Below are 24,536 nucleotides of genomic sequence, written 5' to 3'. Positions count from 1 at the left end.
TGGTCGTATTCTTCTTTGTTGGTGCTCACAGTGCTTTGAGACACACTCTTCTCGAAGACTATGAAGCTATGAAGATTCTTGTTGGTGTAGAATGCACCGCTATGTTATTATTCTTGGGTGGAAATTCAGCTGTTCTTGGGCAATGATCTTATCCGTAGTATCAGTCGATCAGTTCAGTGTGATTTTTTATATAGCTTACAGGGGTGGGGACGGATTAGGTCGATTTTTTTTGACATAGCTTTATGCAGATTGTTTTTATCTGATTGCATATTTAGTTTTCCTTGGATTTTTGGATTCTGAAATGCTCTCAGTGCTTTGTGTGCGTGCGTGCGTGCGGGCGGGCTCTCAAACTCTTTTAGTTAGGTCTCGAAGGCTAATAATAAATCTATTTAAATGGAATGCGTAAAAATAAAAAAATTAAGATTAAAATATATTGATACCGCTAATAAACTATATAGTTTACAATAGTTCAATAATACTAACACCATCAATAATAATAGTAATCATTATCATGAATCAGGCAAAAGAACTTGTGTTGAGAGTTGAATCTATCAGCAGATAAAGCAGACTGGTAAAAAAAGCTTACAACCAGTATGACATTATAGTATATTCACAGAACAATATTAACACGATAAATACGATAACAAGCTTTGAGGTAGGAGTAAAAGGTTTTTCAAGACGACTCTAAAGCGCGGCTTAATGTGAAATGCGCGTAAAAATAGAGACGACAGCTCCACAGACATGAACGGTAGAAATACTCGTATGCGGGAAATTCCTCTGCCAGGGGGAACTACTCACAAGTACAACATAGTTTATGAACGACAGCCGTGCAGTTATCTCCCTTCCAATGCCCTTGTCCAGTCGTAGCGGTAACTGTTCCGTTAACTAATGAAAGCGATGTTCCCTATGCCAGTGACATGTCAATCACACTGTGTCATTCAGGAAATTTAAAATAAAGCAGAATGAAAATCGTGTTTCTTTTGTGTCGGGGTGTGTCGTTAACTGTTTAATGTACAAACACCGGGTAAATAGAATTTGATAGCTATCAATAATTGATTGGAAATATGAATATCCAGTCAAACAGCCAGTCGTGTGAATTTGTGATTAATGATCGAGAGAACAAAAACGGTGCAACACCTGGGCAGAAAGAGGGGAACAGACAACAACCAAAAAGACAGATATCATGAAGGGATGACAAGAATATACAGTAACTATAGAGAACATAGACAAACTACAAATGAAATGTTTGTACAGACTGTAAACTAACAGTTACAAGATCTGACAGACTAATGAAGAAACTATACAGAAAATATACAGATTAATTTATACTATACTTGTGTAGATCATAGAGACTACATGGAGTAATAAAGGATGTTTAACAGGAACTAATGGAGACACTTATATACAATATTGACTAACAGAGAGTGTATACAGGCTAAACAGACTACATGGAGAATGCGCAGAGATTGTAATACTATGTAGACTCATAAGGACTATCCGCCCTTTGTAATTACTAATTAGGTGTGTGAAATTTGGTACTTCCGGTTTAGACACTGCTAACATGGCTGAGGCATAAACAGTGTATACCTCCACTGAAGATTTATCCAGTTTACAGTCTGTGCCGAACAATTCGTTCAGAGAGGAGCTTTTCATTTCTAATATATTCCTAAAATGAGGCAAGAGTGAACGTTAGGTTTTATACACGTATTCAATAAGAAATTATTTGCTGGGCGGCATCAAAATTCACGACAGTGACCCCATCGTAAAATTTCAATAGAGGCTGTCAAATTAAAGAAAAAGATAACATAAAAATCAAGAGCATTAAACAGATCCCAAAAGAGCAATAAAATAAACAACAATACTTAAATATCAAGCAATAACGACAGGCGTTAAAGAAACAGGGATTAGTCTGCATCGTCTGGCGTGATACAATACAATACAATACAATACAATACAATACAGTACAATACAATACAATACAATACAATACAATACAATACAATACAATACAATACAATCTCTCGATACAATATAATACAATACAATCCCTCTCGGGAAAAAACATCGCTCATGCCAACGAAGCATCCCGCTTCACTGACACTAGAGGCGCTCCGTCGTCCGTTGGGAATTTTCACTTTCACATTATTCACAACATTTTATTTTCTGTAGTTAGAAAATTCGCGAGAAAAGCTTTTTCAACTGAGGCTGAATATAGTTTGGTACCAATGTTTCTACAACAATTTATTTGATAGTAAGTACAGATCTTCACACACTGCACACGTACAACCCGCATCAGAAGTGGAAGAGGTCTACATCGCAAATTGGGGGAAGGTCCCATGCATGCATCATTTCCCGAAATCGTCCATAACGAGGGATCAGTCAACAGCATTGCCACCTAGCATCAAGCAGCGTCCGACAAATATTATAATAAGCGACGATGATAGTGCAAAACAAATGCTGCAAACATCTCACGTACAGTTGGGATAATGTCTCACGGCTATCAACCGTCTGGAAGCTTTCAGTTTCGTTGCAGCTCCTCAATAAAGGTATGAAAGAGAAACATTTCCAGGCAAGTCAGAAAATCTCCACTTCTCCACGCAGACGCACTGACGTGTGAAGTTGATTGAAGTGAGATAAAGATAGCATAGACACGTGCACCGAAAATTACATTGAAATGTGCAGCCTTCAAAATAACAATCCTTATTTAACTTCAGTCTTACTCACATCCAGCATTCATCCCCATTTTTGCAGCTGATGTTACAGACAGCTGTCAAAGTTAATATTACAGACAGCTGTCAAAGTTAATGTCCCAGACAGCTGCAAAGGAAAGGAGGGATGGTCCTGGCGAAATCCCTTTACAGTATTTTCCTTCACGATTGTTCTCTTCTGGTCTTCCAGCCACATCTATTTTGGTTTTCCCCCCTAGAAACTGTAATCGAAGATTCGACCCAGTTGTTGAGAAATTTGAGTTCAACATTTGTTGCAAGCGTACAAAAAAAGACAAACCCAGAATAGCGTGAATAGTTAGGTCGCTTATTCACACTCGTTCGTGCAAAATTAGCGCGAGAATCCGCGAGGCTCGTGGTTCAAACGCGCTCACCCCCGCGGCTACGGGATGGATAAAATTTGCGGTCTTCCCTTTTTTTTTTTTTTTTAAAGCTCAAGTTCAATGCTACCAAAGTTGAAACAGCGCTGGACGAACACACCGGCTATATTTCGAGGTACAGATTGAATGAGAGCTCTTCTGTTCTGGAAACATCGATTTTCACTTCAACCTTCGTGATGCGCATGCTCGATCAATCCCGGGCGCTAGCTGGTAGCAGACGACACTTGGCTGAATACTAGCGCGCGCTCGAGTACGAGTCGTCTGCTGGCGCGCACGGCCTCGCTGTGCAACTTGGATGAAAGCTTGAAACACTCGCTGGGGCTGTAGAGTGGAAAGAGAGACTGGCCCTTTGAAAGGCTACAGACCGTCCCTGCTTTTTATATCTGAAGTTTCGGAATTGCTTAGACGGACAGATGATTATTTGTGGCACTTTTTTTTTTTGGTCCCAGCACGTCGCAAGGTGAAAGGTAAAAGTCTTTTTATTTGACATCTTCTCTGAAAATAGTCCCCTGTAAATATCTGTACAGTCGACAAAACCATAAATTATTGTACTAATTGTATTTTCTGTATTGTACTAATTGTATTATTGTACTAATTGTATTTTTCTGGTGTTTACTTGAATGATTAAGCGAATAAATTAGTGAGAAATAATCTCCGTTACATGAAGTTTTGATGACTGATATTGTCTGAAGTTTAGTTTCAAGAAAAATAATTCTCTCACAGTTTGACATTCGCTGACGATTGCCTATGTCCACGCACGCACGCACACAGATGTGAGTGAATGAAAACCCTTTGTTGAGAATAGCTATGCTCAAATTATGATTAACGGAAGGTAAACATGATCCTCTGGTCGGATCCTGCTCTTCATGAACTCTTATTACGGTTACATAATCGACTGAAGCTTCAGGGCTGCCAGAGAGCTGTATAATTTATTTTCTTTGCCTCTAGAGCCTCTAATCCACCCTTCTATACCCGCCCACCCGGCGGCTAGTCCCACTAGCTCTCTCGCTCATTATCGCTCCCGAGTGTCTACGTTTAGATGAACCAACGAAGGGTAACATTACAACATCGGCAACAAAATAATCACAATGCTTGTAACAATTGATAAAAGATAACATGTACAATTACTGTACACGCGAGCATGAGTGTTTGTGTGCGTGTGTGTTTAATTATTGGCTAAAAATACACTTTAGTAATTCTAGTGAATAAACTACTTCTAGAGTCTGCTGCTGCACGATACAGCTGTTTATGGGTATGATGAACGATTTGACTAATAGGCTTAAAGCAATTTTTGACTAATTATAATGACTAAAATAAACCACTAGCCATGCTTATATCTTTTGATATAATTCGAGAAATTTTGAAACTTAATTTACACATTTCCATATGTAATTACTAAAATATTCCAGTTCATTTCGTTTGCTTTACTTGAAAGCAAATGTTGCAAGCATTCATTTCTTTTATCAGTTTATAATATTGAATTCCGTTTGCTGTTATCTCAGACAAGCTTTTTTTTCAAATTACCCTGGTTAGGTGACATTTAGAAACCAAAGAAAACTTTCGATTGGTTTACGGTAAATAAGAAACTGTCTCTCTTAACGGCTATTGTTCTGCGAGAAGGTCACCGTAGGCCAAGCGAGCAGAAGATATACTGACGTCAGCGACGATAAACAGATTAAACGGATTCTGTCCGAGTCTCGCCGAGACAACACAAGCTGTTATTTTGTATAATTTTGATACCTATACTTTGTCCTCGAGCACAACACAACCCCCAGAGACTCTATTTCACATGAAATTATTTTCTTTTCTTGTCTTGCTGTGTGTTATCGACATTTTGACCACCTCAAGATTTACAAGACAGTTTAGACATCGCTGTTGTTCTTAGTGTTGTGGGGGCCATAATGATAGCCTTGTGAACAAGTCCCCTTAGTGCGGCTGTCTTAGTTGCCCATAATTTAGCCAATATTAATTACTAAAAAATAAATGTAATGGTCTGTTAGTCCAGACTCGACATGAGATACAGACTAAATCTCAGCTCAAGGCCCCGTCAACATTGCTATTTTCTCATTTTCGGGAAAGGGGACGTGGGTTCAGTTTTCAATTAAAATGCAAAATATACGTGCGGCCATTAATTTGCATGAATGCATTTTAAAGAGAGGCTAAACTGTTACTGAACGCTATCACCTACTAATTGCCGATACATTATTCCAGCTGTGTTCTTTCTTTCCTTCATTCATGTTATCCTTTTTTATTTCCGTTTTGATTTTGCTTTCATTCTTTCGGTGGTTAATATATTCACTTCTCTTCTGTCTATATTATCATTTCTTATTTATCTTTGTTTACCGTTCGAGATTGATCCGTCATATTTCCAAGCATTCGTTCACGTTAGAGATAGATCCATCCAATTTCCCATCATTCTCTTCTGACGAGAATTTTATGACATCAACAAAAAGTGGTGCACGAGACACCGGGTGTTGATAAAGGAACATACTACTATCATTTATTGCTTTTTTAATCGTAATTACAAGATTGATCGCCGTTGTACTGGTTCCTTCATTTATTTGTATTTTACTTGAAACACGTCCTCTTCAGATCTTCGCATCTCCTTTACAAATAGACGGTTACTTGAATGTTTACATCCAAGTAAAATATTGTTATGAAGCATTCTGCTTCTATTCAAGCTGTCTGTCAGATTATCTGAGGACTTATCTCTCTTTCAGTTCATCTATATCATCTTAGTGTTACTTACCAAATAAACTAATAATTGTCATTTTGCCCTGTTCCTTGATTAGAATCAGGAGACGAGCAATTCTCCTGGTGCAGTCCCTAAATAATAAAAATGATCAAAATTTCTGTCTTTTCATACATGTGTCTCAAAATAAACCCCTTTGTTGTCCTGGCTGATCACACTCCAATCAGACCACTTATCTTTTATACGACCATCGACGTTTGCCGGGAATAATGGCATGCAAAATGTCACGTCTGGTGCTTGATGCTGACTGGACACCGCACGTGCATTGCGTCCGGCCTGCTGTCTGTACACCACACAGCTGTTATGTTAGTCTGTATTGTAGTCTATGCATCACACAGCTGTTACCTTAGTCTGTATTGTAGTCTATACACCACACAGCTGTTACGTTAGTTCATCTTTATCTATACATCACATGGCCATTGTGTTAGTCTTGCAGTCTATACACCACACAGCTGTTACATTAGTCCGTCTTGATGTCTACACACCACACAGCTATTTCTTTGGTTCATCTTTGTCTATACACCATAAAACTGTTGCATTAGTCTGTCTTGCTGTTTACTCATCACAAAGACGCTACGTAAGTTTATTTTTCTGTCTATACACCACACAGCTGTTACGTTAGTTTGTCTTTGTCTATACACCACACAACTGTTACGTTAGCTCATCTAGCTGTCTATACATCATACAGCCTTTATGTTAGTCCGTCTTCCTGTCTGTACATAGCACATGCATTTCGTTAGCACATGTTTCACCTACGTTAACCAGCTTAAGTACAATGCTTTGCGTCCTGAACTATCCTTTCATGATCCTTGGATTACCTGACGAAGCCAAAGCCGCGTCCTCGGATATACAGCTGATGGTGTGCTGCTAATATATATGTGTGTCTTCACTTCTACTCACCATCACTTTCAACTAATACAGGTTTTCCTCACAAACAGTAAAGTCTTTCTGTCTTTGAGTAAGGAGCTCTTTGTAGAAGGAGATGAGATAAGATAAGATAAGACAAAATAAGATAAGATAAGACTTTATTTATCCCAGAGGGCAATACACCGACGTTGTAGTATATTTCACAGAATAAGCCCTTGCAGCATGTAGGAAGCATCCTTGGAAAATCATTCTGGGGAAAGTTGCTTCCCTTGTTGCTTATTGTACCCTTCAGCTGATTGGCTCCTGATAGGAAAATAATTTGACGTTTACATTTACATCATACACTGACTTTTCCCGACATGAACAAGAATCTTTTGAAGTCAAAGAGCTTCTAGGTCTCATTCTTTACAGATGGCCGTATTTTCCTAGACCCTAATTACACCCTCTCTCTGCTTTAGAAGTTCTCTTGCTTCAGCTGTTCCTCTCACGGCTAAACAAACAGGTCCTCCAACCACCCCAGTACTCTCCCTTAGGGCAAAAGAAAGTGCCCAAGGCCATCTTCCTGGTTGATTAAGAAATAAAGCAAACAGTATTGGCGGGGAATGGCGCTAGACAGGCAAGACTTTTTGGAACCCAAAGGGCCTGGAAATAAAGTTAAATATTTTGCAACATCGGGAAAATCGTTAGTCAGCGACGTCAGAGAGGGTGAGAGGAGAGGCGTTGCACAGATCCGAGTTAAATAGCCTTGTTACCCAGCAGAGGAGTTGTTGAAGGTGGGGAGGGTAGCCTTTTGTAACCGGGTAGGTTCAAAGGATGGAAGTCCAGAGTACCGCTAGTGAGCACACGGTCATGAAGCTGGAAGGGGAAGTGCTGTTCTGACGACATTGCTGTGATCAGTTGTTTCCCTGAAACTGTACTATTCTCGTTCATCGTCAGCAGACTTTAGGGTCCAGTGGCCTAGAGGCCATAATGAAAGGAAGTTGGCTCACATTGTCTCCCGCAGACCTTGCTAAGACTTCAGTGTGAGTATTTGACCCCATCAAGCCTCATGGTGATTACCAGACTTGAACTACTGGTGGAAAGCAGGAGCCATGACGTCATAGTGAACTTTTTTGAAAGTGAGATCATTGTGACGCCATAATCAAATTGTCAAAGTGATATCACTCTGACGTCATAATAAAATGAGGTCATTGTGACGTCTTTTCCATCGATGGCGAAGCGAGTTGTCTGTCCCTTGCCTGCGCAGCCATGAGGAAAGCATGGCGAACAAATAAGCACATTCCCTAAATTGTTCCGCGGATATAATTTGTTCGTAGTCTGTAGCTGGACACCAAAGGAATCGTTTTTGCGGTAATAAATGTGATATTGTTGTGTTTAGCGTGGGCACTTAGGGCCGTTCTACTGATAAGATTGCGGGAGAATAGGAAACTTCTATTTGTATTACCGTCAGACCATAACTGAATGCAAACCTTTAGAGTCCGCACTGTCAACATGCATTACAGTGACATCAATAAGAGAATTTAGACCTTCGCCAGTCTCTTCATGCCTCAGTACAGTACCAGCCATACAAAATGAATCCAACACTGACGAAATTACATCTACTCTGTCGCTAATAGAAATATGCTTGAAAGTTATGAAATGACAGATGGCGGAGTGTTTTTTTAGCGGAAGTAGTACTGCCATGACAACGAACCAGCTAAAGTCACAGTCTGTTTTAAAGTTTGACTGGCTGCTGTGTGGATGTTACAACCAGTTTCAAAGGTTGACCGAGTGTTCTAGTTTGCCAGGAGACTGGAGACTGTAAATACCTACACGTGTGTTTTCCCTGTTGATGACTGACTGTCCGGTGAGCTGGACTGCTCTGTGAAGCCGCCATCTGTATTCAGTTTCAATTACAGCTACGACAACAAGGCCTCACGTCCAGATAAGCATACAAATGCCGGGAATTAATTTGTATTTATACAACACAAAGCGAGGGTGTTCGAAAACCTCGTTAGCACCGATGTGGCGGTAGTCAGGACAACGCTGTGTATTCATGCGACGTTGATGAGAGGCTCACCGGTCCCAGTCTTCATTAGATACCAGTGTCCTTGTGACTAGCACCATCCCCGCCTCCGGTATGGATCCTCAAGCGAAACTAATTTGATGCTATATTTATGGCATACACATGTTCTAGCGACAAATTTGAGTTTTTTGTTGTTTTTGTTTATTTGTTTATATTTTACACATTTTTCAATACATTCAGTACGCAACTCAATTTGAATATTTGTTCTTTGACATGCTTTCAAGGGCTTATTCGCTCAATCACCTATTCAAACCTGCTTCATCGTTTAGTTATATTTCTCAGACGCCATGTATAACTATCAAGCTGCTCCATGTTTTTCTTCATACAGTTGTCTTCTAATTATCCACTTTTATTCCGGGAGATGAACGTTTTGTTTGGCACATAACAAAGAAGGAAAGGGTGGAAATCCAGAGGAAATTTCCCTCGGCGGCTTTCCTGAGCACTACGTGTTGTGATCTGCCATCACCAAGCAAGCAAGGCCAGGGAGGAGACGGAGGAAGGGGTGTAGAAGTCTGGCAAGAAAGGTTATGAGTGAGGGCGAGTGTGAAGAGGACGAGAACTGTTTGTTCTCTGGTAACCGTTGGCCCTGCCCCAGCCAGACATCCTGAAATTTGATGACTGAAGAAAATAGCCCACGTAGGCTGACCATGCTGAGCGAATGAAGGCGCACAACACAACACAAACATATTGCCTGGCGACTCTATGGCAAGAGCACTCCGCATCTAGGGTGTTCTTACTTCCTTATTTCATTTTTAAATAGAAAATTTACAGTTGTTTCAGGGTAGGTCGTTGACTTCTGAACACTTCTTTGTTATGTTACACACTCATCCATATAGAGCTGACTGGCGACTGTGCATGTATTAAGTCTACAGGGACTTAGAGCTGTCCCCCTAGTCCCCCCTTCCCCGAGAAAACCGTGGGCAGGGATGATTCCATCAAAGACTAAACATACACGCTACACAAGAGACAACAGTTACCTCAGTGTCGACGGTGATGCCTGGAAAGCTGACGTCACTCTGTTATACAACGTAAGACAACGGTTTGGAATGTCTTTGTCTTACGAGCCAAGAGCCCAGGATCCAGTCAGGAAGCTCGCCTTCTGCAAGCACAGAAGAAGTCGGTAAACGGCTTCAACGACTTCTGACGCCATTCATCAAAGATTACGGAGACAAACAAGAAACAGAGGGGCCGGGTATTGATTATTTGTAAACATGCGCACGCACACGAACATAGGTATACGCACAGGGTATGTCCGCACATCAAATAATAAGAACAAGAAGAAGAAACATGAAAAAGATGCGCATTTACAGAGCGCCTTTCTCCAGTACTAGCAGGGCTTAAAACAGTTTACATAGACACTATAAACAGGTGTTACATCCAGACACACGTGTGTGGTACCCGAGATACGAACCCATCATACATTAAATCCTTGTCTGAACGCTTGTGTGTGAGAGATTAAACATATATATATTATACAATCTTTATTCACATACCCATTGACTGCGAACGTACAATCTCTTCCCTCTTTCCCCCATCACACACACACTTACATGTCCATGTCATTAACCGCTTTGGGATTTGTTGATGTTGACGTGTCAGTGCAGAAAGGTCAGATAAGAAAACGGGAATTAACTGTTGTCAGACGGACAACTCGCTGGTCGTAACCCGTGCTGCTCATAAAACTAGTGCAATGCAGACAAATGTAATACGAGTACTGGGTTGCAGTCCCATGAAAAGCGACTGCTACAAACTATTTCAACTCAGCTATAAACTAAAATAACGGCTATTCCTTTTTCAGGTTTTCTGTGAACTGTTGGACCACGTGCCAGTACATTAGTGGCATTTGTTGTTTTGTTTGTGAGCCGAAACAGAGTTATATTAATTTATGTTTGTCTCTAGTGTTTTGTTGCTCCTGCTTGTAGGTATATTTTGGCGAAGCCCGATATTGTAGATGTTATGATAAAGAGCAGGAAACAATGTCTGTGACAGTCGGACTGATGTGAACAGCAGGGTAACGATGGACTGTGATCTTTATCTACTTTATCTTGTGATCTTCAAAGCTATTCTTTATTACATCGTATTATGTCACTAATTTATTTCTGTTTGCTGAACAAACAGCCTCATTAATGTCAGGGTGTCTGTTACTTGAACATTAGGTATTTTATGTAAAAAAGAGGGTTTGTTAGGCAATGTGGACGTTGCTTTGGTATCACAGATCATGAAGAGACGAGACAGAAGAAATAAATTGTGTTAATTGTGTTATTAACTAAAGAACACTTTTGGAACAAAACATAATAACAACAATCAAAAATCAATTTACTGTCTGTATGAGCCCAAAGAGTATAAATTATTTAATTTTTTTTTTAAATCTTAGAGGTTTATCGCATGTAACAGGGACTAAAATGGGTAGACGCTGAATATTGTTATGCTGTTTATTCCGATGATAATCCTATTTTAATAAATTATTACAAAATAGCATTTCCCTTATGCATCGAATAAGCTTCATTTGATCATTTTAGAGGTGAACAAATATGTTGTTTGTGAGGAATTCTGTTGCTATTTGTATACTGTGTTCCATCCCTCAAACCAAATGCTTACATGAGACACGATTTTGCTGAATTTATGAAAACCAGATGTTTTTGTTTCCAGCTGACACTTGCTTGTGGGGATGCTTGAAAATTTAAGCTTAATAATACGTTTTTATAATTACAGTTCAGTGTCAGGGCGGAAAATAATAATGAACAGAGTAAAATAAACTCATGCGTTACGTCACGCCCATCCATTACTGCAGTGACATGCAGCCATGAGAAATGCTGGTCCAGGAGCTGTTGTTACACATGGGGTTGCTACATGTCGGGTCAGTGTTGAGCTACAGGTGTCGAATAACAGTCGTTGTTCAGTATTACCATTGACGCAAACTCCAAACCTGAAGAATGAACGAACAGAAGTAAACACATGGCAGACGCACAGTGTTTCCTTGCTTCCCCTTCACACGGCCAAGATGCTCGGAGCGCTCGTTTTTAATTTCCAGAAGTCTTTTCAAGCTAGGGAAATGTTATTTTCGATCGCATTCTAAGCCTTGTTATCTTCAACTTCTCATCTTTTCTAGAAATCAAATCGAAGGGGTGAACGCTCGTGCAAGGTGGTCGCCAGTCTTTGCGTCAACTCAACAAGTCCGTTGGACAGTGGAATGGGAAGGGAGGAGAGAAGTAAAGGTACAGCAGAAACAGCGTTAACAAGATAGCAAGGGCAGATAATCCAACCTGCAGCTAGATTCCAAGGGCCGACAAACGGCTGACATCACTTGCTACACATGCGCGCCGGTCTATTTATAGCACACTTGCCTTATTCGATTTGTAGTGCGTGCGGATGTGCACGTTCGTTATGCACGCGCAAGCCTCCTAACGATACGACATGGCGCTAATGACTTCCCTCACGAGCATTTCCCAGAGTGCAGCCCTCGCGGACCTGGAGGCCTCGTGCCATGGGACAAGCCACACTGACTCATCTCTAGTCTGTAATCACGGGAGAGAGAGAAAACTGGAAGAGCAGACAGGTGTTAGACCAACTCAGACATTTTTCCTTTATTATGCAACGGTATAAGTGTTGTCCTGGTATGCTGTGTATTTGTGGATGATTCCTCTGTTATTCAATGTTCACAATAGCTATGAGTGGTTGTAATATTTTTCAGTACTGGTTAGATGTTCACTGATTTGTTAATTAATATGAGTGTAATAAAACCTACATTTTATTTTTTAAAAATGATTTCTTTTATCTTTCAGTTACTCTTGTGATATTTAGCAGAAAACAAGGACAGGACATGAACTGTCCTCTTCGACACTGCTGAAACCAAAATACGGTGAGAAATACAAAAACCACAGTCCGGGTACTTGGTTCCAAAATGCCAGCTTTTCCAACAGGCCATGCAAGTAAGCACAGCATGGGAGTAATGTGGTTAGATAATTGCCGCGGCGAATTTTCCTGTCGCCTAAATGGATTTCGTTTGTGTCAAGAATTGTGTCAGCTGTGATATCGACATCAGTTGTGTAAGACCGACACTTTCTGGGTGGCGCAAATGGTGAGAGGATTGTGTTCCTGATACCCGATACCAACTGTGTAAATACCCGATAACGGGGTTTGTGTGTGTGACTGCCCTCTACCCACTGTTTGAATACCGATACCAAGTGTGTCAGCACCCTATACAGCTGTGTAAATAACGATACCGACTGTGTAATTACCCATACCAGCTGTTTGAGTAGAGATACGGACTACGTAAATTCCGGATGCCAGCTGTTTGAATATGAATGTCAGTTACGTGAATACCAGTGCCAACGGTGAGCCAGCTGTGTGAATAAAGTTATCTCACATGCGAGGGTGAGTAGTGTGAGGCGAGGCGTCATCTGTCTTGATGGCGAGACTTGGCGACAGAGTGGTTCATCTGTCCAACCGTACTTGGTGCGCGGCGCGGAGGACCACCTACGCGGCTGTGACGTCATGTCCACCTTGCGCGCCCTGTCGGAGTCACGTAACGACGAGGATTTCTTCGGTAATGGATGGATCGCTCCTCGGACTCGCGTCCTCGGCAGGAAGATCTTAATGGATGGACGGCTGCGTCAGTGAAGTGAGTGGGATGTTCCAAACGCCGGCATAAATCACCGTTCCCTTCTGAGCTCCGAAAGAGCAGAAATGGAGTAGGCTTGACGGGAAAATCGCGTTAAGACCACTGCGGCCGGCCGTAGAAAAGTGAGGTGATGCTTTGCTCACGACGAGAAACCCGCTCTCCTGAAATTTTTTTGTAGGCGGTAGGAGGAGGGAAAGGAAGGACGCTTGTCTCCGACAAGCTGAAGAAGCAGAAAAGCTCGGCAGCTGTAGCGTCTAAAGACCGAACTCCGCTCACTCTGCCGGAATTTGATAAGAGCAGCAGAAAATGACAGCCTCTTCTCAGGTCTGCAAGGGGCCGGGCCGGAGGGGCAGTGGTGCGGCAGGCTCCAACCCTCGCCTGTCTCGCTCGGCCTCTCCACTCACCGACTCGCCCGCACGACACCACGACCAGCGCCAGCCACCCTCCCGCAGCCATCCGCTCCACAACGACGACGCCAACGAGAGCGACAACGACTGCAGCAACGGCGCGGCCCAGGATGGGTTGGTGCCTCCCGCTTCCTTGACATTCGACTCCTGCAAAACACCTGACCACACACTCGCCCCGCTGGGGGACGATGACCAGGTCTCTGCGGGCGAGGGCGGCGACACGGAGGATCCCGGCGGCAGCGATTCCGATGCATCCCCGCCGACCAGCCCCTCCAGAGCCGAGCGACGGCCGCTGAAAGTCGAGTTCTCCATCATGGAGGAAGGCGGTGTGGGGATGCGGCGCAAGAAGGTGGACGTGGAGTGGCAGGGGTCGCTGCAGTCGCAGGTAAGGCGCGACCTGGACAGTATCACCAAGAGCGGCTCGTCCACGGCCCGCTTTCGGCAGGCGCGCCTGTCGCTGCTGGGGAAACCGCTGAGCTACAAGGCTCACAAGCGGGACGTGAGGTACCGGAGGATGCAGGCCAGGATCTACAACTTCCTGGAGCGTCCCAAACTGTGGAAGGCTTGGATTTATCATTTCTTCGTGTGAGTATGTTTGTCATCTTAATGTTAATTGTCGAGGGTGTCGACCTGTGTGTTGTATCGTCGTGGTTGTGTGTGACGTGTCGTATTTTGTACCAAGGTGTCATGTGGTGTTAATTTGGTGTGAACTGTGTGGGTTAAGCCCTCGACAGTACATGTCAGCATGGTGCTTACATGATGTACGTCACGAATGACATGGGTAAGAGGTCGTTACCGTTCCATACGCCCAAGTGCACATGCTGTAGTCGCGTGCCTGCACGTGCATGGATTCCGTTTCCGAGGGCTTGTTCCTTATGTACGCACCATACACACCAGAGCTAGCCACTGGAAGCATGTGGCCTCCGGGACCAACTATCTTGAAATAATCCAGCATGTCTCCGCCGAGCATCTGGAATCTTTTAAAGCCCGCTTCACACTGTACGACTTCACTCCATGAAGCAGGCGGTCGGCGTTTCCTTTAGCACTTTCCTGCCACAGTGATAAGAGTTACAGTTACAGTTACAGGTTACAGTTTGTTACACACTTCATACCAGGTCTTTGCTGCTTGTTTCATCTATCAGTCGAGCTGTGAAACAATCTTCCTACAGACACCACTGCCCGGATTCTGATTTGTGTGAAAGCTTCATGGCAGTACACATTCATCTTACTGTCTCCTCGATGACACACCGCTCCGACAATCATAACTGATTCGATAACCAGTTGTATCTTTCGAATTTATGTTTAGTACATCTAACCACACAGTTATTAAAAATCGTTTTTATCTCGCGGCCATTATCGTAACCTGACCCCGTGCGAATGTAAAGCATTAGTGGCTGTTGAGAAACAGCAAAGATCCTTCACACTCTGGCACGTGTTCTTGTTATAACAGAATCCCTCTAATTCACGATGGTCGATATTTCAATCTTACCAGACGGCATCAGAACTACACAGTTTAAACAAACTGCGAAACTAGACGAGAGGACAGCGGCTAGCGAATCATAAAATATTTTTAAGACGATCTCAAAATAATAGCTTTCCTCGGCGATCAGACCTCGGGGAGATGGCTCTTTCCTGGACACCTAGACAAGTAAGAGGGTCCAGCAATCAAGAAAACATTACAGCTGTGTTCAGACTCCACTGCAGACTTTTTGCGACACAGTCGGAAATGGATTGTTTTCTGCACTCTTTTTTTTTCTCTCCGGCTCCCTGATGTTCACTCACTGCAGCCATCTTGTCGCGGTCAACAGACATCAGAAATATATTTTGAAATCTGTGATTGCAAACTTTCTGCTCCCTCTCTCTTCTTCCTCCCTGAGTCCTTTGATGTAGATGTACATTTTATCCTAAATTCAATCCACGTTTTTTTTTTCTCGTTTAGCATTGCTTTCAATGAAGAAAGAAAGCGAATCTTTACATTTCCTTTCATTTTTGACTAATTTCTGCCTCGTCTATTTACCTCCTAGTCTTGTCAGTGTGTCAACAAGGGAACGACTAGGACTTATTCATTAGTTTCCCTGGGCGACCGAAGTGTCTGACAAAAGCAATGACAAAGCGATTCCTGTGGTCTCCGGACAATCATGTGATCAGTTAATTGAGTCCCTAGCAGCTCCCCATGGGGTCGCGAGGTCAGCTGAATCTGAACTCGGCACAGAGTCGATTGGTGCACCTAAAGTGCGAGACCACACACAATAAAGTTAGTGACTATACATGACAAAGTGCCAAACTCATGAGAAATAAATTTGTTCCCAACCTAATTTCTCCCTGTTCCCATGATATTTATGGTAGTCTCTTACAAACCTCATCCTAAAGTAATTCCATGGTCTCTGATGAGATCGTCATCACTAACCGCTTTGGCAAGGCTTGATCCTATGTTCTGAATGGTTTTATGTTGTAAAAACTTTTATGTTGTGATTTATGATTTGCTTCTTTTACTCTGTTTTTATTCGTGATCTTGCGAACCAGACTGGTTGTGTCTCTCTTTCACTTGGAATCGATTATTGTATTCCATTTTGTTGCGATTACTGTGGGTCCGAAAACATTAAATAAAGAATCTTGATACCTCCAACCATCTGCTGCGTCTAGACAGACCCGGATGGAGGGTTGTCAGCTGTCTTATCTCTCTTGTCCTCTCCACCAACACAAAGGTTAAGGTCCTGAACTAAATTAAAAAGTGTAGTCCACTTTGTTTCGATTGCTGTCGTTAGCTTTGAGATGACTGGATTCAGGTTTACTGTGGTTCATGTGTCCCTCTCTGACTAGTGTCTTCAGTTTCTGTGGGGTTAACTGAATTTAATTTTGCACTTACCCAAAGTACTTTCACTGTAATGACAGGCACACTAACAATCCTTCCACTTATTAGTGATCAATCTATCTGAACATCATTCATAACGCATTTCCCTTGAGTAAACTTCAACGATGTTCATTAAGCTTTCATCGATCATCGACCTCTAACCTTTAAACCGTTCTAGTGGTGAACACTCCAGGTGTTTCATAAATTGTCAAGGCGCAGCGATATTATAGGCATTTAGTTTAAAAATATTGTTTCCTGCTCTCAGCTCTGGAGATCCTCACTGGAATAATCTCACAATAACAAAAACGAGTGGTGATTATTTTGAGTGATGATAATTGCCCTGTAGGATAACAAGCATGAGGAGACATGAGGCCTCATCCACGACCTGAGGCCAGACTACTCCAACATCCAGCTCCGTTACCCTGTATATGTGCTCCAGGGTTGTTTTTATACAGTAATTATTTTATACTAAACGTGTAGTGAAATCAGCTTTTCTGAGAAATGCAGGGATGTTTGGATATCTTGGGAAATGTCCTCTGAATGTCATGGTCATGTTTCTGGTATAAAGTGGTTCGGCGTGTAGGTTCCTGTAAATTCTCAACCTTTGTTTACTGGTTGACATTTAAGCCACATATGATGAATTTAATCCACAGAGTACATCACTGGAATTACCAACAGTTTAAATAACCTACAGTTGTCTTGGATTTTGATCCTACAAAACATTTACACCTCAGCTTTAACTGGCTTCACGACAAGATTATCAAAGTGATCAGTATATTTACCTGTTTTTTCGAAATAAATAGATAATAAATAATTTATTATAGAATATGTAACTAGGTTAAGGTTACACATATTTTTACTTGCGAAAATACTATAGTTTTACTACAGGGCCAGACAGTATTATTTTAGAACATCTAACAACCTGTACAACAGGGTCTATAGAATAATGTGCCAAGTAATGGACGAGTATGTACAAAATACACTGGAGATGGAGATTATTATATTTTGTACATCATTTTTCATATCAGAATGTTGAGGATGGTTACATTTTGTGAACAAATAAAATATTTAATTCATACATGTATCTGGTAGTTTTTTAGAGAAATAAAATGGAATAAAATTTAGTTTCGCCAAAATCCCTGATGGTGTGGAAAGTACATTTCAGCTTGCGAGTAGTTTCAGCAAAGACACTCCACACTCAACTTTTGCGAGGCCAGGACCTCTGCAGGTTTTCAACCTAATTGGAAAAGAATTAATCTGTCTTGTACCTGATACGCAGACGATAGAAAATCCCGACGATCAGTAAACAAAGGAAGGGTGGAAAAAGAAAGGACTGGAGACCACCCACGCACAGTGAAATGACAAGAGAAAAACACAGAGATCACCCACACACTCTGCCAGTCCACCGCCATTCTCGCGAGTCCACGAATGCATGCAACTATTTTATTCAATCATCTAATACAGTCGTGTTCAGGAAAAAAAGTGTCATTGACCTCTGAAAATTACGGCCGTGAAAAATGCATTTCCCTCTTCCTCCGTTTTTTTCCACATTTTAGTAATTGCCTTTGCTCTCTCTTTCTCTCTCGCGCACACACACAAGAACTCACGTGCGCGCCCACGCACACAGCAGCACGCGCAACTTCTTGTCTTTCTCTTCCATCTCCTCTTTGCTTCCTTTCTCTCTCAGCTGTGCAGCTGTACATGATGACTGCAGCTGTACATGAAAACTGTGGCTGGTGTAGTAGCCAAGGACGGAGAACTGGCGTCCTGATTACCGTGTGTAAAGTAGTCTCCCTTTGCCAGGGGTCTGTCTGAGCCTGTGTGTTCAAGAACTCTCTATTTACTTGGGACAAGCTGAGGGGCGTAATGACCTGATGACTTTCTGCTGTTATCTTATTGTTTGTGTCCTGACCCCACTTGCCCGTCTTGTCTGTTTTATGTGACTTCTGGACATACATAAATACATATTCCTGTATACAACACTTACATAAGCATTCCATCACACATCGAAAACACAGATCGGGAAGGGGCAGTTAGACATAGGAAGATGGACAAAGAGACAGCAGACGAATGTCAAAGATGGTAGACTTCTCGCAGGGAGACAGACCAGCGTCCGTCTATTGACTGCTCAGACACTGAACACTGTCCAGAACACTGACCGTAAACACACCGAGCAAGAAGTGTGCGAGATATCGACTGTCATCAGTCAGCTTCCATACACCGGTCATTTCCCTGCAAAACAAACTCTTGCAGTTGAGTACAGACCATATTATTACTTCGCCTTGTTCGTCTGCGGAAACGTTCTTCGGAGGACGTGTTGGTTCCCGACAGCAAGACGCACGCGGCCTCCTCCTCCTCCAAACTGCACGAGAGGGAGGTAATTTTCTGAAGTGTGATTCACATCAGCCTGTGCGACTGCAAATTAACTTTCCTGCTTCTTCACCAACGTGGGCTGTGGTGGAGGATGCCGGCCGCCTGCCCCGAGAATTACGTTTTGATTTCCAAAGACGTCACAGCTCGCAGTCCCCCACGTGTAACCGTCATTACGGGGTCGAGAGCGAGCTTGCGCAGCTGACGTAAGCAGTCGGTTGGTTGGGCGCGAGGTCGGTCACTGCTGAAATCGTCTTTTTTTTTTTTTGAAGGGACATGTGGCCAACGAAGACGACCTTTGTGACCTTATCTCCGACCTTCAGCCCCGGCTGGCGCTGTCGGCTGGCTCTGATAATTGCGCGTGTTGCCTGGCGTCCCGTTTATAGGCCGCCATTGCCTTGCTGAGTCCGCAGCCAAATGTGGGCGACTCGGGCTGCCTACTGACTGCCACAAAATTTAATTAACGCAAAGAACCCGGGGGGATAGATCAATGACATCTTCCTCCATTCGTCAACAAGTTCTGTCATCAGAAAAATTCACAGATATCTTTAGTCAGCGAGTGTATCAATAGTGTAGAGTTCATAGTAAATGACTTATTTCATAGTAAAAGACCTTAATTTGGAAAATAACCCATAGTTTCGAGGAAATCAACTGTTACTACATTATGGAAATGTTTCCTGTAGGCAAAGTGATGGTTACAAGCATCGTTATGATTTATGCATGCACTTTTTTGTTTCTGTGTGAGCCTCATAATAAAAATATTCCTCCGAGTATCGCCCGTCACTAACATTTTTTCCGTTCGTGCTAAAAACCAAAAAAATGAAATTCAACACAATTATTAAAGGTGACATGGTCCCGGGACTGGAAGCACGCACAAAGTGTTCTGGACAACAGCAGTTCAATCAGGCGAAACGAGAAGCTTGCGTGACGTACTCACCACAAGCCGTTGCACCTCGCGTGTCGTCACGTAACGGGTGTACGAAATGCACAATGAATAGCAACATCGGCAGTCCGCGGAATAAATTATTTAAATTAGCTCGTCTCCGCCTCGAAATGCTGCTCTAAGCATGTAGGTCTGGACATAGTTTTTTTTAAATAATTTTATTGTGCTGTTGTATATGTTTTTATTCTAAAGACTGTCATCATCCTCTGCTCACTACTGTGACAAGATGTTGCAGAAGTACATAACGCAAAACAGGAGAAAGACATGGAGGAAACCAGGAGGACTAATTTGTCCAAGAAGTTTTCAGCATTCCATGTGTTGTTTGAGTAAAGAAGATACGATGGTCAACTCGTTATGTGTTGTTTGAGTAAAGAAGATACGATCTTCAGCTTTGTGTTTGCCCTTACCCTGACGGGAGGCAGATCAATGCTGAGGAAGGAGGGGCTAACCTGTCCTAAAAATAGGTCGATGTCGGTGTGTCCGCGTGTGTGCAAGCTCGGGTCCTAGAATGTTCTCAGGACATCACCGCCACAGACATCAGGTCCTTGATTTCGACCTCGGTTAGCGCCAGCCCGCCAGACCTGTGCTTGCCTCGGACAAATGCTGACCACGAAAAGTCCTCAACTGTCGCGTCTGATGACGCACAAGCGTCAAAGATGGCGGTTTTGGTTTCCACCAATCAGATTCTAGCTTATTTTTGGAAAGTTTCAAAGCCACATCAAAATAACTGTCCCGTCTCCTTATTTATCATGTGTCAGAGTGTGACACCTTGTTTAATCATGTTCATAACGAGAAATAGTATATTCATAAGATAATCTATGTCTGAGGTAACATATATTGCAATTTCTCTGAGAAGAAGTTCGATTTTCTCTTGGGTTTTGGTACGTTCTCTCGTTTCTGTACGATACGATCAGTAACCATGGTAGAACTTAAGTGCATCGATAAATTTGTTATCTCCCTTCACCGCTGTTCCTAATGACTGACAGTTCTTTGTCCTTGTTTCCACCTTTATCTGCTCTTCTTACTTCTGTGGAACAAGAGTTACTTTTGTCTGCAATCTGAGATTCCTTTATGTGGAACCTGAGGTACCTTTGTACTGGTTCTTAATTGGCAATGGCAAATAAACATGCCAAACCTAAGAAACCCAAGAAATGTCATCACAAAAGTTTTAGCCAAGTTTGAAATGATAGCTGTAGAACCCTTAGATTTTTTAAAAACCCCTTTGTTTATTCATTCCCTCTTTTTTCGTTCTTTCTTTCTTTTGGTTAGTCGATGACGACTTGAAGGCGCCCTTATCAGATATTGAAAGCTTGTAGAATATCTAGTAAAGATATATTTCAAGGTGGTTGGTATGACATGTACTAGAAAGTGTTAGAACAGTTAATCACTATAAAAGTTGTTGTAACGGATACACCCAGCGTGACGTCACCATTTGCTGCACTCATAGCTCTTACTCTCTTTAACTCATATATCCGTCTCTCTCTCTCTTTCTCTGATTTATTTTTCTTCTTTGTTTTCATCTCCCCTTTTACCCTTTTTCCTACATGTTTGGTTTTCCTAGACCGATTTGTGAACAGCTTGTGTGATTGAACTATTTTCTGTCAACACCCTCGCTCTTTTTTCCTTTCTCTCTCTCAAACACACACACACTACTTAGACTTTTTTTTTAATTGAAGAACTAGATAACCAAAACTTGCATAGAAGTAAAAAAAAATCGTATTTTTAATGTTTTATAAAGCTATTTTCTGATTGTGTAATACTATGAAAAAACGAAAGATGTGCGCACGGCGGCTCGGGACTGAATGAAACTTTACACTTTTGTTCGATCCTTGATGCTAGTCTTCTCCCTTTCCTGTTTTCTTCTTAGACTTCTGGGATTAGCCATTGTTTAAAAGGCGCTAATGGAATGAAATCCGTGCACAGTTAAAACACACCTGCATGCATTTGCTTAGATTGGAAGCTGATGCTCGTGCAGCCTCAAATATTCATTGGAGACTAAGAGCTAGTCCGGCTGAACTGTAGTCTTCTGAATATGGAGCGGAAATTACCGTAAAGGGGAGATAATGGTGCCTACAATAAAATAGATGTATACCAATGAGCAAGTAATCCTTAAATAAAATGTAAGACAAATCAGTGGTTCAAAAATAACTTCACTTGCATGATATAAGTTTATAGGCATTTTAATAAATAAGGTTTGGTAAAATAATTAAATAAACCAAATAAGAATGGGTATCGACTGCTTTGTTATCGTTGCCATCTCTTTCAACGGGATTTTCTGAAATACCTTTTCTGATCATCTTTCTCTTTCCTCTTTATAAGTTTTTGAGTTAAGAAGCATACGGGTTTTTTTTTTATTAAATTATTGATGAAATGCGCCTCATAATTGTATTGGACATCTATGAACTAAAGCCATCCATGCAAAAGGTTTTTGTTCAGAGTAAGATCCACCTCCATTTGCGAAGTACAGGGTTCTTCAGAGAAGAGAGTATAACAGACGTGGGCGCTCTGCTAATAAGAGGTTAAAGGTTGATTTCTCTCCAAGTCCTGAGTTTGTGTGCCTCAGTTTTACAGAGATAGCAATGTAGATGTAAAAGATGTTGGCCTGCTGGGTGATGTCATGCTTGAGATGATTGCCAGCCTCCGACAGCCCTGTAGGCACAGTTCGATACACTATCGATCCCCCACACCGATCTTTGAGGCTGAACTATTGCTATCATCTCTGAGACCGAAATATTTTTATGATTCCAAAGATCTCCAAGACTAGACTATGGTTATGAACTTTTAAACTGAATGTTTGATATCTTTTATTCTGACATGACCTATGGTGAAGTCGAAACTTCTGCACAGAGTTGTCCCAAAGCTTGAAAACTTTCAGCATCTTTTATCTATAGTAAATGTGGAGATACTAGTTATTTGTTATATGTTTTTGTAAAACTAAACACTTTGAAACTGTAGAAACATTTCTAGGAAACCATATAAAAGTTAACAACCATCATGTTATAGTTGTTTAAATGATGACTCACTGGACGCTAGAAGTCACATAATAATAATAATAATAATAATAATAATAATAATAATAATAATAATAATAATAATAATAATAATAATAATAATAATAATAATAATAATAATAATAATAATAATAATAATAATAATAATAATGATGATAATAATGATGATGATGATGATGATGATGATGATGATGATGATGATGATGATGATGATGATGATAATAATAATAATAATAATGAAGAGCTCTTCTCAGTGTAGATGTGGACACAATACACTGCACACTAAAGACTACAAACAAACCAACAGTCAACCCTACAAGAAACACAAGCATCAGCAAACAGATAACACAAAGATGAAAAGTGCATGGATACAGAATTGATTAGTGGACACAACAGCTCTCTTGATTCTGCAAGATAATTCTTAAAGCGATGATAAGGCTAAACTTGAAGGCTTTAAATGCAGACAACGTGTGAAGAGAAAGGGAACCACAGAGGTGCCTGCGAAGGAGAAGGAGCCTGTGACAAAATGTCTCCCGTCAGAGAGGAGGGCAACACAAGCAGACCAAAGAGATTGACTTTGGTGGTAAGTCAGTAGCTCGGACAGGTATGTTGGGCAAGGCTGGGAAGACCATGTCATCACGAGGTGACAACTCTATAACAATATATGTTAACAACCTCGTGAAGTATCAATAACACTGCCCACAGGCGACTCAGTCTTAATCAGGTTGACATGCTCAACAGGAAGTCACAGCTGACATATTCATCAGCAACTCACAGGCTGATAAACTCGATCATGAAGTCACAGCCTGACATAACCCACCAGGCAGTCATAGTCACACCCAACCCACCAGGCAGTCATAGTCACACCCAACCCACCAGGCAGTCATAGTCACACCCAACCCACCAGGCAGTCATAGTCACACCCAACCCACCAGGCAGTCATAGTCACACCCAACCCACCAGGCAGTCATAGTCACACCCAACCCACCAGGCAGTCATAGTCACACCCAACCCACCAGGCAGTCATAGTCACACCCAACCCACCAGGCAGTCATCGTCACCCCCAGCCCCCCAGGAAGTCACTCAGTACAGTTCGTCCATCCTGAAGTCCCTCTTTGCTCTCTCTCTCAGATGCTTTTAGCGCGAGTCAAGGACGCTTCTTCATTTATAAGCGAACGAAAACGTTTTTCTGGGAAAACTCTATTTTCCACTGAAATTTTACTGACATTTTCGCAATATTTCGCTTGTTTCCTTACTTTTTATTTCAAGATGTCCACCGACAAGCGGACAAAATTTAGTTTTGAGAAATCAAAAATGCGAAGAGACATTCCAAATGCCACTTATCGCAAAATTACTTTTGTTCATTGCTTGATGTTCAGCTGAACATGCAAATTAAAGATTTGAATAATCAGCCCTGTACATTCCAGTCATGGCAAGGAACCTGAAGCTGATGGGTGCAGCAAGATTTAGGGCGGCAAACAGGAGTGCATTAGGGATGTAAATTGTGCAGCAAACAAGATGCACCATGGGTAACCAAATAATA

General features: G+C 41.8%; 1 protein-coding gene across 3 annotated transcripts in view; it reads left to right on the top strand.

The window, feature by feature from the left end:
* The first annotated feature begins 3,114 nt into the window (after positions 1-3,114).
* The window catches only part of LOC112562771 (potassium voltage-gated channel subfamily KQT member 5-like), a 91,461-nt gene continuing 70,039 nt past the window's right edge, over positions 3,115-24,536 (top strand). For 2 of the 3 annotated variants that reach the window (XM_025236244.1, XM_025236245.1), the window contains exons 1-2: positions 3,117-3,573; positions 12,573-14,403. In XM_025236244.1, the coding sequence (XP_025092029.1) occupies positions 13,718-14,403 (686 nt within the window). In that variant the 5' untranslated portion in view covers positions 3,117-3,573; positions 12,573-13,717. Of the gene's footprint in view, positions 3,574-12,572; positions 14,404-24,536 lie in introns of all 3 variants that reach the window. The other variant, XM_025236246.1, reaches the window with a different exon arrangement.

Source organism: Pomacea canaliculata, linkage group LG4 (assembly GCF_003073045.1).
Source record: "Pomacea canaliculata isolate SZHN2017 linkage group LG4, ASM307304v1, whole genome shotgun sequence".
In the NCBI taxonomy this organism is placed as follows: Eukaryota; Metazoa; Mollusca; class Gastropoda; order Architaenioglossa; family Ampullariidae; genus Pomacea; species Pomacea canaliculata.
The sequence above is the reverse complement of the archived record's forward strand: the minus strand, read 5'-3'. Positions and strand labels throughout refer to the sequence as shown.